Source organism: Chelon labrosus (assembly GCF_963514085.1).
Source record: "Chelon labrosus genome assembly, chromosome: 11".
NCBI classification, from domain to species: domain Eukaryota; kingdom Metazoa; phylum Chordata; class Actinopteri; order Mugiliformes; family Mugilidae; genus Chelon; species Chelon labrosus.
In genome coordinates, this window is record NC_140344.1 from 21,482,523 (window position 1) to 21,509,242 (window position 26,720).

At 41.0% G+C, this 26,720-nt stretch overlaps 3 protein-coding genes across 5 annotated transcripts in view; 1 reads left to right on the forward strand and 2 right to left on the reverse strand.

Moving 5' to 3' along the window:
* Window positions 1-1,676, reverse strand: part of abcc8 (ATP-binding cassette, sub-family C (CFTR/MRP), member 8) — a gene marked incomplete at its 5' end in the record, with an annotated part of 53,778 nt that extends 52,102 nt beyond the window's left edge. For both annotated transcript variants that reach the window (XM_084555499.1, XM_084555498.1), the window contains one exon: window positions 1,656-1,676. In XM_084555499.1, coding sequence (XP_084411625.1) covers window positions 1,656-1,676 — 21 coding nt within the window. The remainder of the gene's footprint in view (window positions 1-1,655) is intronic.
* Window positions 1,677-3,703: 2,027 nt separating this feature from the next.
* ush1c (Usher syndrome 1C) lies at window positions 3,704-21,696 on the reverse strand. Its single transcript, XM_084555528.1, has 26 exons — window positions 21,611-21,696; window positions 19,555-19,622; window positions 18,048-18,191; window positions 17,812-17,950; window positions 16,541-16,649; window positions 16,418-16,442; window positions 16,271-16,328; window positions 15,990-16,178; window positions 15,829-15,888; window positions 15,475-15,531; window positions 13,519-13,661; window positions 12,055-12,120; window positions 11,817-11,965; window positions 11,132-11,181; window positions 10,727-10,891; window positions 10,463-10,579; window positions 9,377-10,057; window positions 8,888-8,941; window positions 8,606-8,734; window positions 6,790-6,855; window positions 5,732-5,773; window positions 5,278-5,331; window positions 5,049-5,148; window positions 4,543-4,652; window positions 4,293-4,348; window positions 3,704-4,148 (listed from the first exon to the last, which is right to left on the reverse strand). The coding sequence occupies exons 1-26, from the start codon at window positions 21,644-21,646 to the stop codon at window positions 4,055-4,057; spliced, it is 2,961 nt and encodes a 986-aa protein (XP_084411654.1). The 5' UTR covers window positions 21,647-21,696; the 3' UTR covers window positions 3,704-4,054.
* Window positions 21,697-21,884: 188 nt separating this feature from the next.
* ccdc77 (coiled-coil domain containing 77) lies at window positions 21,885-26,392 on the forward strand. 2 transcript variants are annotated; one of them, XM_084555513.1, is made up of 12 exons: window positions 21,885-22,285; window positions 23,098-23,150; window positions 23,526-23,712; window positions 23,822-23,964; window positions 24,082-24,178; window positions 24,412-24,502; window positions 24,598-24,689; window positions 24,854-25,002; window positions 25,204-25,474; window positions 25,609-25,734; window positions 25,862-26,014; window positions 26,098-26,392. In XM_084555513.1, exons 2-12 carry the CDS (start codon window positions 23,116-23,118, stop codon window positions 26,242-26,244), a joined length of 1,491 nt encoding a protein of 496 aa, XP_084411639.1. In that variant the 5' UTR covers window positions 21,885-22,285; window positions 23,098-23,115; the 3' UTR covers window positions 26,245-26,392. The 2 variants fall into 2 exon arrangements, with proteins under 2 accessions (XP_084411639.1, XP_084411640.1); XM_084555514.1 differs by having other exon boundaries at window positions 21,886-22,285; window positions 24,601-24,689.
* The last annotated feature ends 328 nt before the right edge of the window (window positions 26,393-26,720 follow it).

The window sequence follows — 26,720 nt, forward strand, 5'->3', positions numbered from 1 at the left end:
GTTAAAACTCAAAACGCAGTTTCGCCGCAGGTTTGCTTTTTCCATCAGACGTCGGATGTTTCATCCAAACATCCATTAAAAAGCTGCTTTTAGACATGCTGCACGACACAAGTTTTGAGCAGTGTGTGTACTGAGTTTTCCCCGGGGATTCCTACTACTATTTTTTTTTCTTTGCATTACGGTGAACTGTAATTCAGGGACCGGTGAATGTTCAATCCAGGCAGAATGGAAACATTTTGATTTGATAGCAGCATTTGAGGGAGTAGTTAAGGATTAGACAATCAGGTTTTAGGGACAATTAAAATAACTGATCATTAAATTGTTTGATGGTCTGAGTGAATGCTGCCACATGTCTTTGCAATCTGTTCTTAGTGGAGTGTGAAACAAAGGGACTGATACAGAGGGGCAAATGGAGAAAATGCACAGTTTGGGTGTCCAGCGGAGGTCATCAGGTATTTTGGCAGCACAGATATTTATAGTAAGAAGAAAAAGGGACACCAGACATACAGTATCAAAATCCAATTGGTCATTCATTTCAACAACCAAGATGAGGAGTTCAGAGCAACTGCATCCCCGTCCAAGCACTTCCTGTACTTCCTGTGTAGACCACTGGACAACAAATGAGATTTTTTTCCCACAAACAACTTAAACCAGTTAACAGATAACACATAATAGCATGTCTGTTGATAGTTCACTGGTTTATCTCTGAATGCATCTCAATTGAAGACACCTTTCTTTGCACGCTTCTACAGTCTTATTATTACTTACGACAGATGGGATAACTGGTGAGGTTATAGACCCACGGTGCCTTAAATCAGGGCCTGTTTGTCACCGAATGAGAGAGTTAAAGCATCAGTCTTTGGAAATAGAAAGAATAAGCACCAGAGCAGCAGAGACCCAAAGAAATAAAAAGGTAGCCTTATCTTTAGAGCACAAGTGAGGAATTACGCAATCTTAAAACCATTAAATATCACAGCAGCTGCAAAATTTAGGCCAGGCCTCTGCAGTGTGCTCATAAAACCCCAGATACAGACAGATGCCGACCAAATATATCTTGCTAAGCATCTGAGTGTGTGTCGGCTGCAGCAGCGCGATGAGTTTGTCTGTGGGGGTAAGAGGTGAGTAATGAATCATGCAATATTTTGACGCATCCGTGTGAATCCCATTTGCGGGTTGCTTTCTCGCTTAGAGAAAGAGGGGTTTTTGTTTTGTATTTTAGTTTTTCTTTTTTTCTTTGTAAAAAAGTTCTCTGTCTGGCTGCCACAGTTTGTTACCACACTCAAACAGCCATGCTGCAAATCCAGCAGTGTTTCACACTTTTCGCCTGCAAAAATGAGCCCAGAACGAATCCCATTACAGCACACACAAGGATTCATTGACTAAATGTGACCTAAAATGACTTTTAGGATCATTAAATGGGACTTAATTTGTCAGCCAGCTCAAGTCTGTAAAATATCTGGCAATTAAAGCAACACATTTATGACTCCACTCAGATATTTGGATATTTTATGTGTGTAATTGAGCAATAATTCACCATGTCAGGAATGAGCAGTGTATAATACTACACTGTGCTGTATAATGAATGGTAACAGAGCAGCGGTGCCTATTGGTCAAATTGAAAGTATCGATCAAAGTGAGCAGGTGACACCACTTACCGGCTTATATCGTGAGATCATTGCTCCAGCCTCGTTTCTCTGACTTTCAGAAACACTCCTCGGTACCGTCACATCCGTCGCTTGGGTTTAAAGAAAACAAAGAGGCCAGATCTCCCACGCTGCAGTCTCGCATGTGCTCAGAGCGCGGCCGACTTCTCGCTGTCCTACTTGTGTTTGACCACGAGAACGCGGGCGGCGGTTTTTTACGCGTAAAGGCGTGGAGCTGTCCACGGTGCTGAACCCGGCGAAGGAGGAGGAGGAGGAAGAGGATGAAGAAGAGGACGCGGGTTGGTGGCGGTGGAGGAGGACGAAGAAGAAGAAGGAGCCAGATCTCCCAAGGCAACCTTTGGACTCTTGTCATGGAGCGTCGAGTTGCTCAGGCTACGGGGTTTCACACACGCACAACATAGACACGCCACGCTCCACGGCGGTCGATGAGACGCTGAAACTCGCAGCGGGCAGAAGTCACGTATGCCACAAAGAACCGGGAGCGGATGACTGCACAGAGCTGTTATATAAGAGGGATGTGGGATGCTGTCCAGCAAAGCAACACACATGATACTCTACATGTTCAAATGCACGCAATGTTTTTATTATTTATTTATTTATTAATTTCTTTTTTTTTTTTTAAGTCTAAATCTAAACTCCTGCACACAGCTTACATATCTTGACCTATATATAATATTGAACCTAATAAAGCAGGGTCATAAACACACTCAGGACTCTTATTTACCCCGAGCAGCCTGCTGCTTCAAGAAGGTACTCTATTGCCCCTTGTGGAGATTTAATTACAAACTCGTATGGTTGGAAAACTAATCCATAATGTAGTGTTGAGAGAAAGAAAGCAAGAATTTATAATAAGCAAAATACTGTTAATGTCCTTTTAATGCAAACAAACAAAAAAATCTATAGTTTTAACATTTCAAACCAGTTAGAATTTGATAGAAAAGTATTGTGAACTAGTTTTATACATGTTTAAGGATGAAAACAAATGTCTAAATTAAATGGGGGTGGGCAAATGAGGATTCTACACTGAACACTGACCATAAATTATGCAAAATGCATTCACCTGACATACACCTCAACTCTTATTTTTCCCTGAAAATGCTGCTTTGTATTTACAGCTCGTCTCATTTTATGTCAATATCCTTTAAGGTGTGTCCGCACAGGGAGCAGAAAATCAGTAAATCAGTAAACACAAGAGAACCTCATTTCTTTTCTCTCAGAAGTGCTTTATTAGGCTTCAGAAAGTCCGATTACAAAGGTGCTGCTGATCACTTCTTTCTTAACCTGAGAGATCAGATCGTGACCACGCGTGCCTAAATGAGGTCAAACGTTCCCGGGCTTGCCGGAGGTGAAGATGATTCACTGGAGACGAGTTAACATTGACTGGACCCTCCTTAAACCCGACATGACGGTGAGAATGCATATTGACTGCGGGGGCGTCGATAACGGATTACGTGACAGGAGGATAAATCTCAAAGAACAAAAAACCTAGAAGATCATATTGAGCTCATTTACAAGTGAATGTGTGTGTGAGTGTTCAAAAGAATTTAAGAATAAAAAGCTTCTTCTTGATCAGTGTTGTTGGCAGGCTGTTGATGAGACTAGAAGAACGTCCTGCAGGAGAGGAGAGAAGGAATCAATCAATAAGCTGTAATTCTGTCAGATCTGCTTTGTACAACTATACCAAACAAAAGCAGTGAACAATGTGTGTGTACTTGCTTTGATCACTGCACACTGAACACACACACATGCAGGCTTGTTACAGAAGGCAATTAGGGACAGAAAATGTCTTTGTTTTTTTTGTTTATAAAGTTTTTGTTGTTGTTCAGGAACTGGAAAACCTACTTCTCTGACACACTTTAAGTTTCAGCAGAACATGTAACAGTCCCACGGAGCAACATCAATCAGAACAACTGCTGAAGGCTGGCAGGAGTCCTACGCTGCTTTTACAAGTGTCCATGACCTGACACCATGCGACAATACCGCGGACGCCACACATGGACGCATGTTTATAAATGGTTCGCCAGGTTGGGACGTGGCAGATATATGGTGGGATGGGTCACTGATCGCATTTGTCGCAAATGTCTCCAACTCAAATAGCACGGAAGCGTTGCCTCGATGCAGCTTTTTAAATAGACAAAAAATGAAAACGAGCTGAGCTCCGACAGTGAAATATGAATATGACAGTGTCAAAAAGACCAAAATACTCTGCACCTCTTCTTTGATTTCTTCTGATTGACAGGGAGACTGTCACATGTCCTCTAGAACAAATGCGGGGCCAAGCAAAAACACACCAAACATCTCCTCTGACGTGCAGAGGAGAAAAGGAGGTTCGAAGACTACGTCGATTACCGGGACGGAGGGTGAGGTAGGAGGAGGAGGAGAGGGAGGGCTTAGTGCTGAACCAGGTAGCCGTGTCTGTACAGTGTTGCACTGCCTTCAAACACCTTTCTGTTCACAGTGGGACTGACTGATGCTGACTTAGGGCTGCATACACATGCACACACACAGATACATGTCCCAAAAAACTACTGAACCAACTTTATTGTTGCATTAAATTGTTAGTTTTGTCACGTGAATTGAAGCAGAAATGCTGCACTGGAATGAATGAATAATAACAGAATTGCTTACACTTCATCTTCGTACTCTTTCGGAGGCGACACAGCAATCGCAACATCGATCCAGTCCTGAAGGTGAAAAACAAAAATATTGACTGAATCAACACAAAGTACGAACTCCAGCAGCCTGAAGGAATCTGCAACCCGAACAATCAATCAATCAGCGTTCAAAGGGGTTCAACTACTGAATAATCAATAAAATACCCAGATATTGTAGCTACACTGGTTTATAATAGCATGGTTTTTCAAAATCTAACTAATACCCCTCCGCTGTTCCAGGCTCGAGCCAGGGAGCTTTGTCCCTCGTTCAGTGAAGCATCGATCAAGATCTTCCCGTTCACAGCCATGAGTTCATCTCCGGGGACAATCCCACCTGCAAACGCACACATCAGAGACATTTAGTTGGCAAATAAACACACAGAGGAGACGGTAATACAAGGACATTCTGTACACATTTAATACTCAGAAAGCTTTGGGTATATTGGATGGATTTTCTATCTTTTCTGTGTTAGTTTTGGGCGCCTTCCTTAATAGAAAATAAGGTGTATGACATAGCAAATCTGTGAGTAAACAAAACTGCGGAAGAGTTAAAAGATAAGTTCTGAATAGACACTTTTTTATACCTTGATAAAAACAGGAAAGACAGGCAAACTTAAATATAATTTTGTGTGATTATATGTCTTTTGAATCAAGGCTGAATATGGCTGCAAAGTAAAATATGTGCACAGTTTAAAAAATCCTGGATATGGAAATTACAAAATGAGCTGACCGTGCTTATCGGCAGCGCCACCTTCGTACACAGCAGACACCACCAACTTTCCCAGAGGAGAGTCTGCTCCCCCCTCCAGAGCCAGGTCAAGCTGTCCAAACTTACAAAAATAAATAAATAAAAATAACACCACCATCAGTCATGTTTTAGAACATCTCACCGTAAAAAGCATTAAGAGAAATTCATCCCATTAATAAAACAGTTATCTGAAGCGAAGCTCTGCGACTACCTTTTTGATTCTCAGCAATCTCACATCTCGGCCGGCTATCTGGTCTGCGGAGAACTGTTAACGAAGGATTGATGATGAAAAAACAAAAGGTGCAACATAAAGAACGGCTTCTTTAGAAAGAAAAAAGCTTAAATAATAGAGGTTATAAATCATGGATGGATGCATAAACAGTAGACTGCAGCTCAGAAACTGGACACTTGTGAAACAATGTGTCTTTCTTATTTATACAGAAACTATATCATTAGTCCTAACTTATTATGTTTGATTAATAGACTAGGAAGTAAGCTTCTTAAACTTATTTAAGTACAACTATATTACTTGTTAAACCCTGGAATTTAATACTGACCAGCAATGACAGTTTTAATTCATCTTTTGCGTCACATAATTCCACAACATTTTGGTCAACTGCTCCACGTGCAGTAGAAGTTTAATTGTGTTTGTGCATATACCATACCATGGAGTGGGGATCAAATTCATCTTCATATTTCTGAAATCCCTGAAAGAGAATCCACATGCAATTCATTAAAACTGATCAGTGTCACAGCAAGTGCATCAACAGAACGTCTCTTTGAACATGAGCTGTGTAACAAGTCCCTGTGTGAAGCGCTGGCCAGATTTCCTTTGACAATCAGTTCTATGTTAAAGGCTTAACACTGCCCTGAATAAAAGCGAAACCATGGAGACACTCACAGTCATCAATTGTAAAAAGCACAGCGGCTTTTATAGCCTCACCCCTTAATTCAATAACGGCAGGAATAATTCACAGTAGCGTGCACACACACACAGAAAATCAGCCCTAATCATTCTGACCGAAGACGACAGCTATTTAATTTCGAGGGAAGGGGAAGGAAACAGAACGAAGTTCTCGGAAAAACAACATCACATTTATTCAGCTATGATGACTCAGACAGCCATTTTCTCCGTGAAGTATAAACACAAATTAATCTAATAGTTAATTTCCTGAGGTTATCCAGATGCTCAAAGGTGGACATAAAAAATTAACTTATTTGTAACGTTTGCTTTTAGTTGTTGTGGCTTGATTCTGCCAAAAAACTATTTAACTGATGTTGTTTGGAATAACAGATAAATCTAATGGAACAGACCGTGTCTAAGTAAAGTGAAAGTACTGGATTAGGGCTAGGGATTAAACAGCTCCCTTGCTTCTTTTGGTCTCCGATCATACAAATGAATGTAGGACAAAAAAAACATCTGTTGCCAGCAAAAGACTAAAAGAGTGTGACATGTTTCCCCACACTGCACATCCACATTACTATCGTCTGCACCAAATCATTAAAAGCGCAGTCATGCGTAAACTACACAACTGGATCTAGAGACTGTGACGTAGCCAATAAAGAGAGTACACAATGAAAACTAAAGGACAGTCATCACTGAGTTTCCATCCAACCATCAAGAAAACCTGATGTGTGAGCATGGAGACAAAAAAAAGAAAGAAGAAGAGCTGGATAAAAGCACTCAGAGTAACAGAGATGGTGATTGGGAGATCTGGATTACTTGTCGTTTGTTGTTTGATTTAAAAGACGAGTTGAAAGGAACCATCCGTTTCAGCATTTCCGGAGGCTGAAAAAACAAAAACCAGGTATGCTTTTAGTGAATATATGTATATATATTAATAAGACCATAAGTCCACTCTCACTTTTGAACAGTAGCGTGTTACTGCCCTCTCTGGTTCAAAGTTTGAAGTCTATCTGACTTCACCACAGCTGCTGTTGTTACATGGACACTAACAATTTGAGTGACAGTTAAATTAGAGTAAAGATGCCTCGTGTTTTTCCCCAATTGGATTGATAAGAGTGGTGTAGAAAAATAAATGCTAGATCGATGATTGTTTCACTTTGGTTGGAATAAATTTTTCACATAAGGGGCAAACATCAGTTTCCAGGAGGGAGAGAGACATGGAGCTAGCAAAACAACAAGTTGTTGCAAAGCTGCAATCAATTTGGGATGTGGATTTTGTCATTTTCTTGTACTGAATGAATTCAGTGCTGTCAAAAAGTGAGGAGAAAATCTACTTCTTCTGTTACAGATTTAAAGTTCCACAGCAGGTAGCACCGCTCTGCACGTCCAAAAAAAAAATAAAATAAAAAGACACGTCACATGCTTCTGATTGATGTTTTGTACAATGTGAACACATACGGTACATCCTATCAGATCATCTTCTATAACTTCTATAACGGTTAGGTTGCAAACTCTATACAGAGTTAGTTCAATTAAGTTGAAGAGATCCATGTAAATGTAGCCACTAATTAGAGGTGTGGTCAAACAGAAGTAGGCTCTATTACATCCAACAGAGATATCACAGTGTACTAACACACCACTATTTTGGTCTATAAAACACTATAAAACTCTGAAAAACAGTAGACAGAACAGAAAGCGTAATTTTTTTTTTGTCTCAGCCTGACAATACTTGGTTTATTATAATAAAACTGTAAATTCTAAGTAAACTGTGTAAACTGTTGCTCGTACATCATAGAAGATATTGATCCATTTCTAATTAACTAAATTAGTTAGCTATTAGTTTCAGCTCTACACACGACTGCAGCATGTCGCTCAAAGTAAGCACAAAGATAAATCTAGTAAAGAAACACAGAGGAAAATGCATATTTTGCATACAGTCCTACAAAGTTAATGCTTGTTAGTAGAGCAGTTAATTGTTGGATACGGTCTTTATATGGGATTTGTTGACAACAAGACAAATAGACTTTTAGTGGCTAATTTGGTCTTGTTATCAAGAAACACATGAGCACAGGAGTAGACTCATTAGTGATAATATACTGCAGCAGATCTAAATTATTTGATAATGACAATAGTTCCAATTCGACTAAATCCATCCGTGTATTTTATCCTCAAACATCCAAAGTAAAGCCATGGGCAGCTACAGTTAATGCTAGCTTATTGTAGCTTATATACTTACAGCTACTTATAGCTTATAGCATCTCCTGATACAGCATCTAAACTTAGCATGCACAATGACATTCGCCTCCAGCTACAGAGGTAGAGGTTAGTGATTCTACAGCTCAGGTGTCACTTTGTCTCTGTGTAAAAAGCTACTAGAGGAAACGAAGAGTCAGCTTGTTTCTGACAGAAAAGGAGAACTGGTCACTTGCACAATCTAAAAGCCACAGACTGGTTTTCAGCTGGACAGTCTGGGAAACTCACCAGGGCTCGAAAATGAGGCAGAGATTAATACTGCGGTCAGCTAACGACCCGCCGTGTCAGATGTCAGAATGCTTTATGGCTCTATTAAGGTGGATGCAGGGTTTTGCGCAGAGGGTGGGGGGAGATGACTGCAGTGTGGTGCGTTCCATACCAGGACATCAGAGCGGAGGGCAGGTCTGTGTGGATCTGGTCGTTGAGTCTGCGACTGCGGCAGCATGACAGGCTTGGACATGACGGGGCCCATCTGACGCCTCTGGTTGGGGGGGCTGGGAGCTAATTGCTATTTGTGAAAGACCATGTTTCCAAGTAACAGTTGGTTTGCACTGAATTACATCTTCATTCACTGGAGTCAATTTTTGTACAAATCTCATTATTTTGACCGAAAACAAAACCACAGCTGCAACAGTTGACATGGTTTCTACAAGAGACTCACCAGAGGACTGCTTGACGTAGAAATATGACTGGCATGGGAGGTATTTCTCATCACCTGCACCGTAGCAAAACACAATGAGCCCTCTGGCACATACAGAGCACTGTAGGAATATCACTGTAACACACCCTGATGCATCTCAGCCTCTTAGATATCACAGCTGAAGTGTCAGTCACCCATGCACTAGATAAGCTTTGGAGGCAGAAACCGAACACACGCAGAGTTAAGATACCGTAGCACGCCAATACCTCACGCATCATGCAACATCCCACGCAACAAAACACACAGCTACAAACAAATACCAGCAACATACTAATTGTCTAGTTCAGGTGGGCTTAATGTGCATAAAACACAACATGCACACAAACCAATGCATTAAAGAGAATCTGAACTACAGTAGCTACTGAAAATGAAAGAACTCTCTGTGTTGATTCCTCATAGAATCAACCTGAAAAAGCAAACCTCACTCTTCATATCATGAGGAACTCTAACCTTGGGGCTAGAGGGGTAGGACATTTCACTGGTGTTGGACGAGTAAATGCCTCCTCTAGGGAGATAGCCACCTGTCTCCCACTCGCTCCTGTGCTCCGGAGGACTGGGAGGGTGTTGAAGTTGATGGTGATGATGCTGGCGGTACCCGCCGAAGGTGCCTCCTCCTCGCTCTTGAGAGTGCTGTGGGGGTGGAGGCGGAGGGGGAGGCGGAGGTGGTGGCGGAGGAGGCGGCGGTGGCGGAGGAGGCCGCGGAGCAGGTTGAGGGGACGATGGAGGCCGCGATGACTGAGAGGGTGCAGGGTGCTGGGAGGGAGGTGGGCGCAAGGGTTGGGAATGGTGTGGCTGAGGCCTGCGCCCTCTGTTGGTCATAGTAGCTGCGGAGGAGGGAGGTTTCCTAGCGCCGGTTGGAGAAGGAGGCCGGCGCTGCGGAGATACTCGAGAGGAAGGGGGAGAGTAGTTAGGGATGGTAGGGTTTAGCTTGGGTGAGGGTGGAGGGAGAGGCAAGGGAGGCGGAGGCTGGCTAGAGCTGGGCTGGGTGGGGGCGAGTCTTTTCATAGGGCCCCTCAGGCTCTGATCGACGTCGTCCAGGTTAATGTCATCCAGATCGGTGGTGGCCAGGTGGAGGCCGCCAGGGAAACGCTTCACCGTTGGCTCAGATGCAGGAGAGCGCGGCGGGGAGAGCTTAATGTCAGAGTGAAACGAGAAATATTTCACCGCACATCTTAATTCTCCAAAAGTGTTTAAAAAATGACAATAACTTAATCTTCCTGTTCCGTCTTGTAATGTCCTACTCATTTAACCTGCTGAAACATTATGTTTTGCTGCAGGTGAAAATTCCCTGCTTTGCACAGATGACTGAATGCAATCAGTTTTCAGCATATGTGTGTTGTATAGACAAATAACCACCTAAGCATTGTGTGTGGGTGCCTATTTGTCACCTGTCATAACATCAAGGCTACTCGTGTTCTTATGACAAAAATGACAAATGGCTTATGACATACAGTGTAACATTACATGGAACAACAAATGACAATTGAAGAGCTCTCAGCGTGGAGAGGTTATGAGAGAGGAGGTCTCACTCTGTACCTCGGGCGATTCGTTCTCCACGCAGGAGATCTGCTCCAACCGAGTCTGACAAAGACGCTCCACCCAGTGCTGCACTTTCTCTGACTCCTCAAGGTCCTCCCTCTCTGTCTCTGAAACCTGGTACATAGGCAGAGCCGTGCAGCGTCAGACAAAATGAGTCGGCCCTCCACACACTCGGCCATCGATTAACCACGACATTCAAACCGTCTGGTAAAACTGCAACTTGAATTTAATATTTGCTCTGTAAAACCCCTCCATTCGTACCTCCTGCACCAGACGATTGATCTTGAGCTGCTTCTCTCGTTCGTACATCTCTTCTTTCTCTTTGGCGAGTTTCAGCTCGAACTCCATCTCCTTCTTATTTTTTCTCTGCTCCTGGAGTGTGTCCGTGTTGGACACTTTCTTCTTTTTCTTCTTCTTCTCTCCTTTCTGAGTTGTCATTATTAATAAGTCAAAATGAAAAGCAGGGGACAGACAGATCTGTCAATCCGAACCGCACAGCATGACACGCAAAGACAGCTAGTGACTGAAATAACTCCAGCAAACAGCTTTGCAATACAATCTTGAACACTACATCCAAACGACATAAAGACTAATTAAAAACCAAACTTTCTTTTCTTTTTTTTTTGCCACTCTCACGGCAAACAGGACACACGCAGTTCACAGTACCTTGCGTATTGATGGCAGTTTCCCCTCATATCGATAAAACCATCCAAATGCTAAGGATGGAGATGAACACAGGTCATTCTCACAGGTATTTTTAACACAGTCACAGCAAACCCATGCAGAGAGCACCGCTTTCAAAAAAGACAAGACACATCAAAAAGAGACACAATAGAGCACTCAAAGAGAAAAATGGACCCCGTTTCACTCTCAATAACAGCCACAACGCACTTAAGGCTAACTGCAAATTGCATCTTAAGTGAGCTGGCCATTAACTATCAGCAGCATCTAGAAAGAACAAAGAAATTAAATGCTTAGACTAATAATTAGTAGACTACTCTCCCATGGCGAAACTTGGATTGTCAAAGGAAATCTAGCACTCGTCTTTGTGTGGCTTTGCACAGACGTCCTCTGGCAACAGCTGTCACAATAGCAGCTGAGGCTCCAGACTCACTTGTCCGCCCTGCTCATCATCCTCGTCTTCGTCTCTGAAGAAGCCGGCTTCAGCTTAGAGCGGAGGCCAAGACAGGCAGCACAGCACACAGCAGTGACGGAGAGAGACACACACGGAGAGCATGCAAAGAAAAGGAGGTAAACAAGGTGACTTTATGGGTTTAGGAGAGAGGTAAGTTTAGAAAGTAATCAGAGGATTCATGCGTTTAAAGGAAAAGATTGTGTCACGTGTCCTTACGAGAACTTTTGGCCTTTGAACTTTTCATCTCAGGTGGGGCGGGTGATGGGGTCCTTCGAGTGCGAGGGCTCTTAGGGCTCTTGGATCTGCCTTTGTTTCCCCAGTCCTCCTCCCACTCTCTGCTGTGTTTGCTCTCTGCAGCGTCAATCCTATGAAAGTTTGATTTTAAAGATATTTTATACAGATTACATGCTAACATTTTTGGACCATTGAAAAAAAAAAAAGAACTGTCGTTTACTTTTCCATCTCCCTCTTATACCGCTCCTCTTCCTCTGCAGCTTTCTGAGAGATCTCCATCTTTCTCCTGTTAAACACGTCATAAATACACAGGTTTCAATATGAAGTCTAGTGTACAGGGCAATAAATACTGGATATACGACTTCAATCTGGCTTACTGCAGCTACTGAGTGTGTCAACCCATGATATACAGTCATATTATTCATCCTCACATACTGCCGGCATCAAAGCACTGAGAAAATCGAGTGTGTCCTCTGAATTTACGAGCAGGCGAGAAATCTGCAAGTGATTTAGTAAAGTGAAGATAAATCTATATGGTAATGTAGGTATTGAGTGGTACGAGCAAAAGAGAAGAGGAGAAGTTTGATCATCAGTGGAAAATTTATTTAACTGACTGACAGATGGTATTAAAAGCTGGGTGCAGAAGAAGCTGCTTCAAACGTGCAGATAATCATTTGTGGAAAACATCAAGGGAACGTTAGTCAACACATTGTCTAGTGTGTGATGATTTTCAGCCTCTGGGTAACCACATCCCCATAATCCCAAACTCGTTATTGGACCCAGTTTACTTTGTCTATTGTTCTGTGAGCTTATTAAGTTCAGCTGCATTTCATAGCGACGACCTGAGGAAAGAAAAAAGGGCCTTCCAGCTGACAGCGAATAAGATCAAGTGGCAAACATTTGTGAATTACATTTGAGTTTACAGCTTAGTCGTACTTTTGAGTTTTTAGGATATAAATTTCACCTGCCACAGCTGCAAGATGTAGTAAAACAGGGCACAGCTTTTGTAATTATAGTGTATTGTTCTACTTTCTGTATCTTTAAAAAGCTTGTTTTGCACGTCATGCTGCTCACATATGCCTTAAATTGCACCCCGCGGACACATGTTATAGATTTAGATAGATAGAATTGATACTTGTTCAGTTTATATGGTTCTGTGACAATGTGGTAACTGGCTGTGTATCAAGTTATTTCAAAGATAGAAAAAAATAAGGGCAAGCGAACAACGGTGAATTTAATTGCCATATTTTAGGGTCCTATTTACACATCCAGCATACACAAAGTAACTGGACTATTCATTTCATGGCTCATATCCATCTAAAATCTCAAATAAGCATCCTGCACAGCCTTGAAAGAGGAGACGAGAACGCTGAAAGTGTAACAACAAAGTAAAGTGGAGACGCATAAAATCAAAATGTTGACGCTAAAACGCTCCATAAAGTTAAGGAGAACTACAGATTTGTCAGATTATATATGCTCAGTTCACCCATTGTTGTAATATAAATTAATATTTAGGATCTGATCGAGGTAAAACAAAAAGTTAAAGAGACACCCACTTCGCTAATTGGCACTGAGTCAGTATCTTGCACTATGAGGTCGACTCCCACATGTCACAGAGAACACTGCAGAAGATCGGCCTCGTGTCAGGACAAAGTTAATTAGAAGTTTTGTGCCGTTCACTCACTGTCTCTCCTTCTCCTGCTGCTCCTTAATGATTTTGTTGGTCTCCAGTGCCACCTTCTTCTGGTGCATCAGCTCCTGCCTCTCCAGCTCCCTGCGGGACTCCAGTGCCATACGCTCCTCATCTGTCATAAACAGCTCGCTGCCCTGAGAGAGCGACGACAGCCATGAGACGCTGATCAGGGAAAGACATCGTGTACAGCGGAGGTCCTCAAGTTTTTTTGGACTTGCCTGCCAGTCTCCAGAGCCTGGCAGGCAAGTCCAAACCAGTCTCGCTGCCCAGGCAGAGCAGGTGAGAGACGTCAGTTTATGTCATAAGACATCTTTGAAGCCTCATTCATAGTCACAGACTGACTAATGTATAGCATGTAAGCTATTTCTATTATTGATGTAAAAATATCACATAAAGTTGTATTCTCCTAGTCTATTTTGCATTCGTTTTGGATGTAATATAACATTTTTATTATAAATAATCAGCTGTACAACATGAGTCAAAGCTTCAATCTCGACAAAAAAAAAAATCAACAAGCTGCATGGATTTCAAGAGTTTATGCAAATCCTGATAACCCGTGTTATATCCCAACATGGTCTGACAAAGAGCTTCTTGAGGTGTCAGGCATGTTCAGCGTTCTCGGTTTTCCAGTGCCTCCATCTCCTCATTAATAGAGGTGAATGTTTTCTTCTTCATAAAGATGAAAAGCAGGGGGCCTAGCGTGTCTCGAAAGAATGCAGTGCTACGTCTTCTCGGTTAAGGTGGAACTGATTCAGTGCAGGAGTCAAAAAAACAGAGCACCTTTTCCCTGACATGCATGCTGGCATGTTTTAGCCCACTTTAAAGAGGTAGAAAAAGGTTTAGAGACACGGCCCATCCCCTGAGACACTACTAACTTACTGTTTTGACACTGCTGATTCTTCTGAGTCTTGTTTTTATTATCTAAGTTGCTTTTCCATCTCTCAGTGAACTAACCTAGATCTACTGATCCTCTGATGGTGTGGTCATTTCTGGTCTGTCTAAACATGACTTGGATACAACTGATCCAGTGTCATGTGAAACAGGTCAGCAATGGCTACAAGTTAAGTTTAACAAGCCTCTGGAAAGTAGATCTAATCCACTCTTCAGCCCAGTCTTCAGATACGTCCAGATACTTCCAGATATTCAGTGTTACTTCAGAATATACTTAAATTTGACTACTGAATCTTAAATATTTCATCATCATTCAGATGCCATAACTTCTTGTGTTTTCTTTCTAAATCTTTCAAATTATTTCCAGGTTTATGTGAACGGAACTCAAGTGTGGTCTCAGCTTCTTTACACTTCATTTACATAGGCACAAAAACCTATAAATATATTGGAGTTATTTATCGTTGCGAGGGTTCCCCGTTTATGCACAGGAAAGGAAAACCAAGGGACGCAGTAAATAAGACGGGACTGCTTGTCTCAGTTACACAGTCCTCATCAGTGAGCGCCCGGAGCAAACAACCTGCTCAAGTGAGTTGACTGATGATAAATGTCGCTTCTGCTGACAGCTGGGCTGAGACACAGGCTGGGTAATGTGACGTCTCCAAAACAAATAGGCACATTATTCTGTGCAATGCAGGAATGCAAACGGGAGGAGGAGAGGTTTGTGTTTGTGAATCCATGACGGATTATCTCTGAACGGTTGTGCTTTTAAAAGGGAGCACATCTGGTTTCAAAGGTAATTAAGCAGATTTTATCCAAATTCCAGTTTTTTCCTGATAAACATATGACTCGAATTACGCCTGTCACAATGAACACAATAAGAGGCATTTCCTAAGCACTTGTTTTTTGTTTATGGTAACATAATAAGTTTAAAACCCGTCAAGGATTTTGTGATTTAGTGTATTCCATTCACATTTATTTTTACAGATCGTAAGAAAACTCAGAATCCCTTCAAATTGACACAAATAACATTTTAAAAAAATAATAATAAGTACTTACAGCTCCTGTCAAAACTGTAATTGTCAGACTCCTGCTGCTCTTCAGGGCTTTCACAGCCTGAAAATGCAATGTCAGAAAACTTCACATTATGCTCTTAACTTTTAAGACACATTCAATAAAAAAACTAATTAAAACGACGTCACATAAGTGGTGCTCCCATGTGGGAAGAGTGTGAATGATCCTCAACTCGAGGCAAATACTGGAAAGTACTGCAAGTTTTGTTTTCTCCATCAGACGAAGGGATATCTTTTGGCTCGTTAAACATTAATTTGGCTGAAGCTCAGTGAGTAAGGCTGGCAACAAACGCTGGCAGTGATGGGAGGCTTAACAATAACAATGGCTGTAAGAATTTACCTCTTTGTGGTCCACATTGGTGAAATCCACTCCGTTCACCTCCACAATCTGGTCTCCGACCTATATTTTGACATAAGATGCACATGAAGTTATCAGCAGGCAAGTTTATGAGTGTCAAAATTATATAGTATTTTTGTCTCAGCCTTATTTGATTAGGCTACCTCAAGTGCAACTTCTTCCGCAAGGGAGCCTGGCTTGACATTACTGATGTAGATACCAGGTTTCTGGGTTGGACCACTGGAGATGCTGATGCCCATACCCTTAGTACCCACAAGACTGAGGAAAACCTTCTTCTCCTTGATCTCCTTCCCTCCCATTGACGTCAAGCCTGCCACGCTGCTTTTTTTCTCCTTGAGCAGCAAAGAAAGAGAGACCAAAATTTAAAAATAAAATCCTGGCTGCTGAAAAAAACACTGTGAATAGCATATAATCTATCTCTTACCCCTGACTCGGACGCAAACTGGTCGACAAACTGCCACTTGAGCGGTTCGTCTGATGAGCTGGAGGATTGAAGAACGAGAGCACTGTCATTCTAGTTCATGGCTTCTGTTCATCAAACTGTAAGTATTCTCATTAATTTTCATCTCACCTTTTCACTGGGATCATGCCCACATCTGCGCAGAATGAAAGAACATGATCAACACTCAATAAATAACTGCTATTAAACTATATTTAACAATGTTTATTAGTCAATGCTGCAGGTGGGACGTACGCCGGACTTTGAGTGACACAATCTTCTTCGTCTTGATGAGACTGATGACCTCCTCGTGGATGCAGGAGGAGATGGAGTATCCATTGATGCGCACAATTTCATCACCGACCTGTAAATCGACACGGGAGGAGATATTAAATATGACACATTAATTTACAGATGAGGCGCTAGTCCAAAGTTTACATGCCTGTCAGATGAATATACTATACACAATATAATCTATTAATCACTGTGATCCATTTGCATTCGCATTTTGTGCGAGTAATTTAGTTAAAGTGATTTACAGTCTAATGTTTATTACATGCCCATGTCTACTAAGCACTAAAGAGAGCTGGTTTTGCATATTTTCAACAGAGAAAGAAACTACATCCTGTTAAAGATTTAAAATGCCATATGCCGTACATACATCAGGTGTTTGCCAGAGACAGATTAACCCAGTAGGGGAGCACAGGGAAAAAATGCAGCCACATATTAACCACCCTCTTTAAGAAAACTAGGCTCAAGACCAAGTACAAATACAGGGCCTTTTTATATTTAGTAATGCACCCATTTTTAAATTATTAATTTGCAGTTAATCACATTACCACACACTAAACCTGACCCCTTGTGGATCTAGGCCCACAGAACTTTTCCTGGTTAGTATCCTTAGCGATGACACATTCAGTCTCTGTAGTTAAAATATTATTTGTCCTTTTATTACTTCTGCTCAGCCTTTAAGCAAATGCTAGTATTTTAAAAATGTTACTAATAAGATCAGCAGAACTAATTTCAGATCACATCATATTTTGAGCTAATAACAAGTAACTATGTCTCAGTAATGTCCCGGTGAGCATAAGGTCCCTTTATGGTATCAGTTGCCAAGAATGAATAAACACAAATACAGAAGTCATTCACCGTGACCTGCATTAAAGCAGGGATCTAAACAGAGGTGTCAAGAGGAACCACTTTTATATAAAGTATATTTGGGTACAGGAGGACTATTAGTGATGCACATGAGCTCTGTGGGAGTTTAACATGGAGCTTAACCCCACCTAGTGGATTCTGCCATTATGACACTGAGACACAAAAACCATCGCAATCTGGAAGACTATAAAGACAGAGCAATCTGCACAATCTAAAGATCAATAAATGTTCTGATTATGTAGTATGGTATACACAAAAATAAAAAATACAATAGATTAAAATACAATGTGTAATGAAATGAAGACCTGTATTTAGTGTTTCAGAAGAATGAATGTGGTCACAAACATTGCATTTCATCAGATACACACCTGGAGGCCAACATTATTAGCCTGTCCGTCTTTGATGATCTGTGATATATAAAGACCGCTGCCAAACTCCAGCCCTCCACGGACGCTCAGCCCCAGGCCGTCACGATGCGTCCGATCCAAACGCACCTCTTTCAGCTTCCTGCACAAGAAATGTGGTGTGTGTGAGCCACATAAAAAAAGCAGAAAGTGAAAGCTATATTGAATACAATATAATATTAAAACAAAGCTGTACTCACCGTGACTTCTTGGGGGTGAGCAGGTCATACTCCACCTGGTGTTTGGCCGGGATGAGAGGTCGGACGGCGTCAAAGAGCGGCAGGCGCTTTGGTTCGTTGATCACCAGCTTCAGGTCTCCCACAAGCACCGGCAAATCCATTGACCTGTTAGAGTTAGAGGACAATAACTGTAAGCTTGATGCCAGCCTACTCTGTCTTCTACTCTCTGGGCAGATAAATGGGTGAAGGTGTACTATGTGTTGACGATTAAACAAATAAAATAGTTTTAAATTTTAGCTGAAAAAATTCCAATAAGATGTACAAGTGATAGTGACTGAAATAAAGAATCAACTGAGAACATTTAATAATGAAATCTGATACAGTAACAATGGAAACTCCACCATAAAACTTACGCAGGCTTGTCAGCTCTCTGCAAATGTATTTTCTTTATTCGCTAATCATTATCATTAGCAGATTATTATGTAATCTACAATATCAAAAAAAGAATTATTCTGTCCAGGAATAATGCACAGTAAATTCCTGGAGGTGCTCTTTCTGATGTTTTCTGCCATAGTACCAGTTTTAGTAATGTGGGCACTGAAAAATCTGAAATTGATGCGGCACACTCATTGATATCACTTTTCGTATTTTGCACATTCTTCTTCCTTGTCAAAACTTGCACCAACATTACCCACAACCTAACGAGTTACTGGAGTGACACCTCCTGGAGCTGAAAGGCTTAGTAAAACTTCACAAAGCAGTAGTACTCCCCAAGACCTGCCAACATCCCATTAAATCTTCAGTTTCTATTTTAAACAACAAGTATAAAATTGGAGCATCTAAATGCTGATATTAAAAATCTATTCTAATTCAGCGAGACAAAAAAAGGCACTAAAGCAGCAAGGTATAAGCTACAGTATAAAATCTGTCCACGTGTCCTCCTCGTTGAATTATTAATACGTGCCATTTTAGCCCCGTTCGGAGGATGAGCATAAAAAGAGCTTTTGTTGATAACTGGCCAGGCTTGTCGGGGCACAGTGGAAACTGATCACAGGCTTAACCAGTGGGGACACAGCGTTCTGCCTCTGTACAAAGATGAACTGAAACTTAGACCTGCAGTGCCCCCACCCGTGGCCTCCAATCCACCCACCTCCACTGGCTTTCTAAGACCAGGAGGTAATCGGTATCCATAATGGAGAGGTTAAACTGGAGGTATGTGTGCATCAAAACTGACTGGGACAAGACTGAGAGCGCTTGAAAATTATTCACAGAAATATTCAGAAAAAATACATTTGGGCGTCATTTTACCTGCAACTAATGAAGCAATACTAGAAAAACAAATATATAAAAATGTGGAAATACTACTAAGAGTCAAATTTATGAGTTTCTGTTCAAAGTGGTAGTTATTTAAGGACACAATCTACTCAAAACAATCAACATTTCACTTATATAGAAGTAGAGAGAATATACACAAATGTGCACAACACACAAACGCATAATATAACCGTGCTGACAGGAAGGCACTCACTGGTGATACATGCGGAGGACATCAAACAGGTAGTCCTTCTCTGCTTCATTTTCAATCAGCAGCTCCACCTGCAAGACAGCACAAACATCTGGTGTCATCCTTCTTCTGTCCACCGACACACGCCTGTACCCCTCTCCTGTGGTCCTGTCAACGCCGCGGGGGACGAGCCCTCCGCATGTGTCTGTGTGCGTACGGGTCCTACAAACCTGATGACGACTCAGGTGCAGCAGGATGGTTTTGAGGAAACGCTTCGGCCAGTCGCTGATGTAACACATTTCAATCGCTTTACCCCGACTAAATCTGAGCGGAGAGTCTTACGCTTTAACGGAGTCTTACGCCTTTTCTTTTTTTTTTAAAAATCAGAATTAAAAAGGTTTGTTAGGCTTTCGTAGGATGAGTCTTCTTGGACTAAAGAGCTGCCCTTGTCTAACCATCAAACCCCTGGGAGGGAATAATGACAGTACAGCTGGGGAGAGGCTGCAGCAGGTTGGCAGTGTCACCTTACATCTCAGACACAAACAGAGATGAGCATTCACACCCAGTAGCCTCACACACGCACACCTCATCTTGAACAGTGTGAACTTAAAACCTAAAAGTATTATGACGTACACACACACACACACACACAAGGACTCTTCTGTATCAGTTCATGTAGGCATTAAAACGAAGGTAGATTAACCGAATGATATAGGGTGTGTGTGGCGTAGTCTTTACGACTGTCATAAATGCCTCACGCTCAGGGCAGTGAGGCAGACTCGACCACTCCTGCACACTGAACTACGTGTAGACTTTGGCACCATAAACCGGTGACACTTAGGTAATTTGTGAGGTAATACCCATTTTTTAAAAGCACTGTATGGTTTAGAGATCAGGATTTGCGCAATAAAATTCTCTGTCACAGTACACAGACTACATTTAGTCTATAAATAATAACAAAACCACAATAATATGATTCTCCTGAGTGAATCTGGGGCAGTAAAACAAACACACACAAACAACCAAGATTCAGTGACGTTCAGTATCAAAGACACAAAGCCTAACTGTGTCGTGTTGTCCCCTCAGCCTCTAATTAAAACCAGTAAATTGTCCCTTCTCTTCCGCTCAGCTGCTCATACCCGGCACTATTATCTAATGCTAAGGTGCCCTTTGTGAACAGCCTACAATATGGGACCCTGTTTGCCTGCGTGCTACACAGATGGCTGTGTGGTGATCCCTTCATGCTCTGGGGCTGAAAATACCCCGAAGATATCATGTTCCCTTCTTCTGTTATCTTATGCTCATTGTTACCTTTTCAGGGCTTCACCTTATGCTGTAACGTGCCAACAACAGCCACAAATCTACAGCATGATTGCAGAAATATCACTGATTCACATTATTTTTTAATCCTCAATGCTATCGGCCATGGATACTTTATGTTTACCTGAGCAGGTAGCAACAATAAGGAAGATATGCAGAAAGGGTATGCTACAGTAGCCTCTTGTTTTTACATTTAAAAGAAAAAATAGGGGAAAAGTGTGGTCCAAAACAAAGCTAACAAATGAACGTGTAAAAGCTGATATGAATAAAATAAAATAAAACTATAGAGATGCTCAGAAATATGTATGAATGTAAGTGGCATAAAAACAACTGTTGGAACTGTAAGAGCAAATCTCTATGATATTAATTCAATGACAAGTCATCAGAAGCAAATATTGTATTTGAATTAAAACCTATTAATCTATTAAAATAGGTCTGTGGATATTTCTTCCGTGGGTTATTTTAAGGTTGTAATTTGTGATACAAAAATGATTAATGGTACCTCAACAGTTTTAAGGCATATGTTTTTGTGGAGTATTTTTTTAAAAGAACAATAATTATAATAATAATAATAATATATCTTGACTAATTTTAGCTGTTAGCTTGTTTTTTAATGTTTTTGTCTGCCAGGCCTCTGTCTGCGCAACATCCCACCGACAGAGAGACACCTGAGCCAGCGGCGGCCAGGTAGATAAACAGTTTCATTTAACCGCATTTTAATCTAATGTCCGAACAAGCAAAAACGTTTGTTTCATCTTACCTTGTGCCTAAATTCCCGAGCTACTTTCTGCTCCATCGTTGAAAGACACAAAGAAACGCAGGACCCTAGTGTCGGTTAAGTTTGAGAAGACTTGACCCGGTCAGTCTGTCAAGCCACTGGTCGTACTCCCGCGATACTTCCGCTACTACACTACAATGTAAAATAAGAGCTTCTGATTCAATTTTCTGTTTATTTTTTTATTATGATACAAGTGTAAAACAGTATAAAATTGAGTTGTAGTCACAGTTTTGACTAGATTTAACGTCTTAGTCTCATTTTATTTTTTATTTTACTTTATTTTTCCTCAAAATTGTATATCGGGCTTTTATTTTGAAGGGTTGACCGTTTGACTTGAATTTATTAGCAAACCTAACCAAACAGTCGAAATCTGGAGCACTAATCATAGTCGGACTCCTCGTATCTTTGCATTAAATAGTATTTATTAAGTGTCACCGAAACTGACATCACAAATTTTGTGTTATTGTGTATTAAATATGTCCCTTCGACTCGCGCACACACAGTAAACTGCCGCTAGATGGCAAAATAACTTCTACGGTCGCTACAGTTTCCCACGAAGAAGACAAAAAGGCGTAAACTTCCGGTTTTCAAAAACACAACACCGTCGCTGCTCTTATCTTCCGAAGAAGAGCTCATGCTTTAAAAAGACTCTGATAGGTATGTTATAAAAAGAGTATTATTTTGATAATAATACAGAAAACACACTACAGTTGTACTGTTGTATCGTTATGTGCGGACTTAACTTTTTTTAATTTATAAACGTATTAAGTTACAGTCACAAAGTTATATTTGCTTCGTAACGAGAGCAGATATGTTCCCTTTTTGGTTTAGTTATTCTCATAATGTTCAAATTTGCTTTCCCCAACTGAATTGCATTAGCATGTTAGCTGAATATGCAGATTTTTAAGATTTTAAACATGTATTGCTGCACTTCTGAGCACAGCGCACCGCTTTCCTGTGTCCCGCTCCCCCTGCCGCCCCATCCATGGCAACAGATGCACATAGAGGGCACAAGTAGTGTCTTTACAGTCTGTGGTACATACTCTTTTACATGTCCTATGTAGAGTATATGAACCATATGCTAACACATTTTCATGCATATAAAAAGCACTTTGAATGCTAATATTAATTTAGTCATCATATTTATAATATAAAATGACAACAGAAAATAGTGTAGAAGGTAATTCAGCTGATTCCGTCAAAATAAATGAATATTCACACATGACAACCATAAATTAGATCAAAAGATCTTTTTTATTTATTTATTATTTTTTGACTATTCAGCTAATAATAATTTATCTCATGGACTTAAGTTGCCCTGGAATCTGTTACCACGCATCTTCCATGCTTAGCTGATGTCTGCTGACTCAATTTACAAAGCTTTGGCTTTGTGGACTCTTGAAAAATAATTCCCCTCTGAAAGTAGGTTAAGTATGTTTCTTTCTTTCTTTCCACACTTTTGATTTCAGTGCTTTGCCATTGTCAGGATGGGCTCTCCAACAAAACAGACCACACCACATAGGTAAGAATATTTTGTTTACACACGAGTAAACCTATTGTCTTTCTGCAAGGCAAAGAAGAAATGTTGCAGTTGCAAAGAGTGACAGATATAATGCTTTTAACAGTAATCTCCTTGAGCAATACGTGGACTTATTGTTTCAGTCTGGTCTCCAACTGTTACAGTCTTATCCCACATGGACTTAGTCTTACTTCTTAAATAGGTTTACATGCCTGGGTAATCCTTAGTGTAAATTTCTTCTTGTGTCTACACATAGTTTATATGCATAGGGTCAAATGTTCATGGTGTTGGAGGTCGAACTGGATTGACCACACAGGTGGAATCTGTGCGTGGCAGTGTCATTGTCAAAATGGCCTGTAAAGTATTTTTTTCCTACAGAGCAAATTTTCGTACCCCGGGTAAGGAGCAGGATTCCCCACTTCCCCCGATCAATGAGCGTCTGGCGTACCTGCGTCCCTCCAGGGAGCTGCTGGAGTTCTACAGACAGAAGATCGCAGAGTTTGATAGCGAACATGAGGAGCTGCTGCAGATGCTGGAGAAGTATAAAGGCATCACAGAAGACCAGGTACGATTTATCGATTTATCGTACATTTAATTATAGAGCTCTATCAGCTCTATCAGAGTATATTTCCTTACATTAACTCATCTTCTGTCTTTAAAAAATGTCCTCCCAGCACAAGCTTCAATGGGAGGTACGGCAGCGTGAGGGGGAGATTACAGAGCTTCAAAATGCTCTGAGTGACATGCAGGTGTATCTTTTCCAAGAGAGAGAGCAATCTCTGCGGCTTTATGCAGAAAATGACAGACTAAAGATCAGGTAGGTTCTTGACTGTTAGTAGTGGATGAACATGACCTGTTATATACCTTAAGAATGTTCCAAAAAATATTTTCACCTTGTGCTTCTATACATAAAACGGTCTAACCTGTCTTACAGAGAGTTGGACGACAGGAAGAAAATCCAACACCTTCTTGCCCTTGTGGGTCCTGATGCGGGAGAGATCACATATTTTCACCGGGAACCTCCTCACAAGGTGCATATTTACTTTATTGTAGGACTTTCTCATAGGAGATGTTTTGACTTTTCAACGATGAAGGCAAATAATCACATTAATACGTGAAATACTGTACAGATATTTCTTTCACATCCATAAAATAAAACAATTTACATTATTTTTGGGGATTTGCGAAATTCTTTAGTTTATTCCATTGTAAATTAATGGACAACTGAAAAATAGCCCATAAAAATGTAATGTCTATGTTTTAGGTCACTATTACACAGAGGAAACCAGAGTCCAGATTGGAGGACAATCTCAATCTCAGGCCAACACAGTCAAGACCTGCTGCAACTAGGAAAGGTTCACAATCACAAATGTGTCTTTCTTTAAGGTTTACATATAATATAGTACAGTTTCATTTTTACAGTGCAGTTTAACTTTTTATTTATTTTAAGCAGAGAGTACCAGGAGAACAAAATCAACAGAGGGGATAAATGGAGAGAGCCTGGAACAATACAAGAACGACAACCAGACGTTGCTGCTACAGGTAGAGGTCCACTTTATTAATGCATCAGGTGGATTTTAGGCGCTGTCATCGCTCACAAAAACAGCTACACTACGAAATGTCTTACAAGCAAGTCAATCGTTTCTTTCTTCTAGGTGTCGGCTTTTACACAGTTTTGGTATTAATTTTGTCGGTTGTTTATCCAGGTGGAGGCGCTGCAGGCTCAGATGGAAGAACAAACTCGTCTAGCTAAAGAGCAAGTAGAGGCTCTGCTGGAGGATCGAAGGCTTAAAACGGAGGAGGCTCAGGCACAACGACAGAAGGACCAGGAGCGCATCACTGCTCTGACTGACAAGTGGGCCTTATAATGTTTATGATATTAGTATTTTTAGTAATTTAATACTGTTACCTCCAGCTTAGTGTATTTTTCACCCGTTCTCCACTTTTACTTAGTTAAAAAAAAGCTTTAGATGGTTTTCTTCATTTTTAAGTGATGCTGCTCTGGCTGTCAGTAAATCTCCAGCCTCACTTTAATTTGTCCAATTTGACACATCAGACTCCAGCGGACCCAGAACCTTCTGCACGAGAGCACCAGAGATTTCTTGCAGCTGAAGTTTGAGGCACGGGCTCACGAGAAGAGCTGGATGGTGGAGAAGGATCGGCTGCTGAGGGAATTAGACTCTTCCCACAACCGTCTGAGGAAGGCCGGTTCTGCTGGCCCTGAGCCAGGGCGGACATGGCATCCCAGCGGCAGCACAGCCCTGCTGCTTTCTCGACCACAACCAGAGTCACAGCAGTCACAGCAGGCACACAAGGAGGAGCTAAAGGTAACATTAGCTGTCTGTAAATCTCAAGAAGTCATTGATAATCACATTTTGCAGAACAGAATAAATTGATTTACCCTCAATAAAGAATGACACTGACCTGTTTTGTTTGTTTTGAACCTGTGCTATTTTATCAGGCAATGCAGGAGGATCTGAAACAAGCACACCGTCTAGCAGAGATGTACAGAGAGCAGTGTATTACTATGGAGACAGAACTGTCCCAAATCAGAGAGGAAGGGGACGTGGGCAGGGAAATATTTAAGGTACACTTGTCTGATTGATGGGTATTTATATGGAAAATCTTAATACACATTTCCTGTTGATTCTTTGATGATATTTTATGATGTTTTTTTGTGTAGTTTCTTATTACTGATTACTTTATTTGTGCAGGATCGTTCAGACAAAATGGCCAAGCGTCTGCAGCTAATGACTCAGCGGTATGAGGCACTGGAGAAAAGAAGGGCCATGGAGGTGGAGGGCTACAAGACAGACCTAAAGCACCTCAGACAGAAACTCAAAGATGTAGAAAAACAGCTCCTCAAGGTAAAACTAATACTCTTGTCCTTTATATTTCTGTAATACTGTAATGGTGTGTATTTCACTGAGAGATACCCTTTATTCTCCAGGTTACCTTAAATGTCGGGCCCAACCAGGACTTAGCAATTCTGCATGAGGTGCGTCAGACCAATACAAGGACAAAAAAGGTTCAGGGGGAGCTGATGGCACTGAAGGCTAAAATCTACGGACTGGAAAACGAGCTGAGATTCAGCTGAAGAATGAACTGAGCTGCCCTTTATAATATCTTCATGTGTTTATCAGAGTTATGGATGCTTGTTCTACTGTGTTTAGTATAGAAACATGGATTGAGTCTTCTTGTTTATGTTGTACTTTGGAACCAATAAAAGTTTTTATTTACGGTGATTTTAAGTCATTGGCTTTTATTACATGCATATACACCTGCACGTTCATTAGTTATGCTAGTGAAAATGAATCTTACATAACAGTCCTGCACTAAATATTTCCATCATAAAGTTTAGGGTATTCAGCATTTGTTTAAAATAACCGAGAGAGCTGTTAATGCAACATACTTTTGTAGGCTGAGGGCTGCCTAATACCAGCATATATGATTTTAACAAAACTCTTGAAAGTGTTATTTTCTCAAGAAATAAATAAATGACAAACAAATATATCTTCACGAGTTAATGGAAGGTAAAATAAAATATTCTGAAACATGCAAAAGTGCATTAAA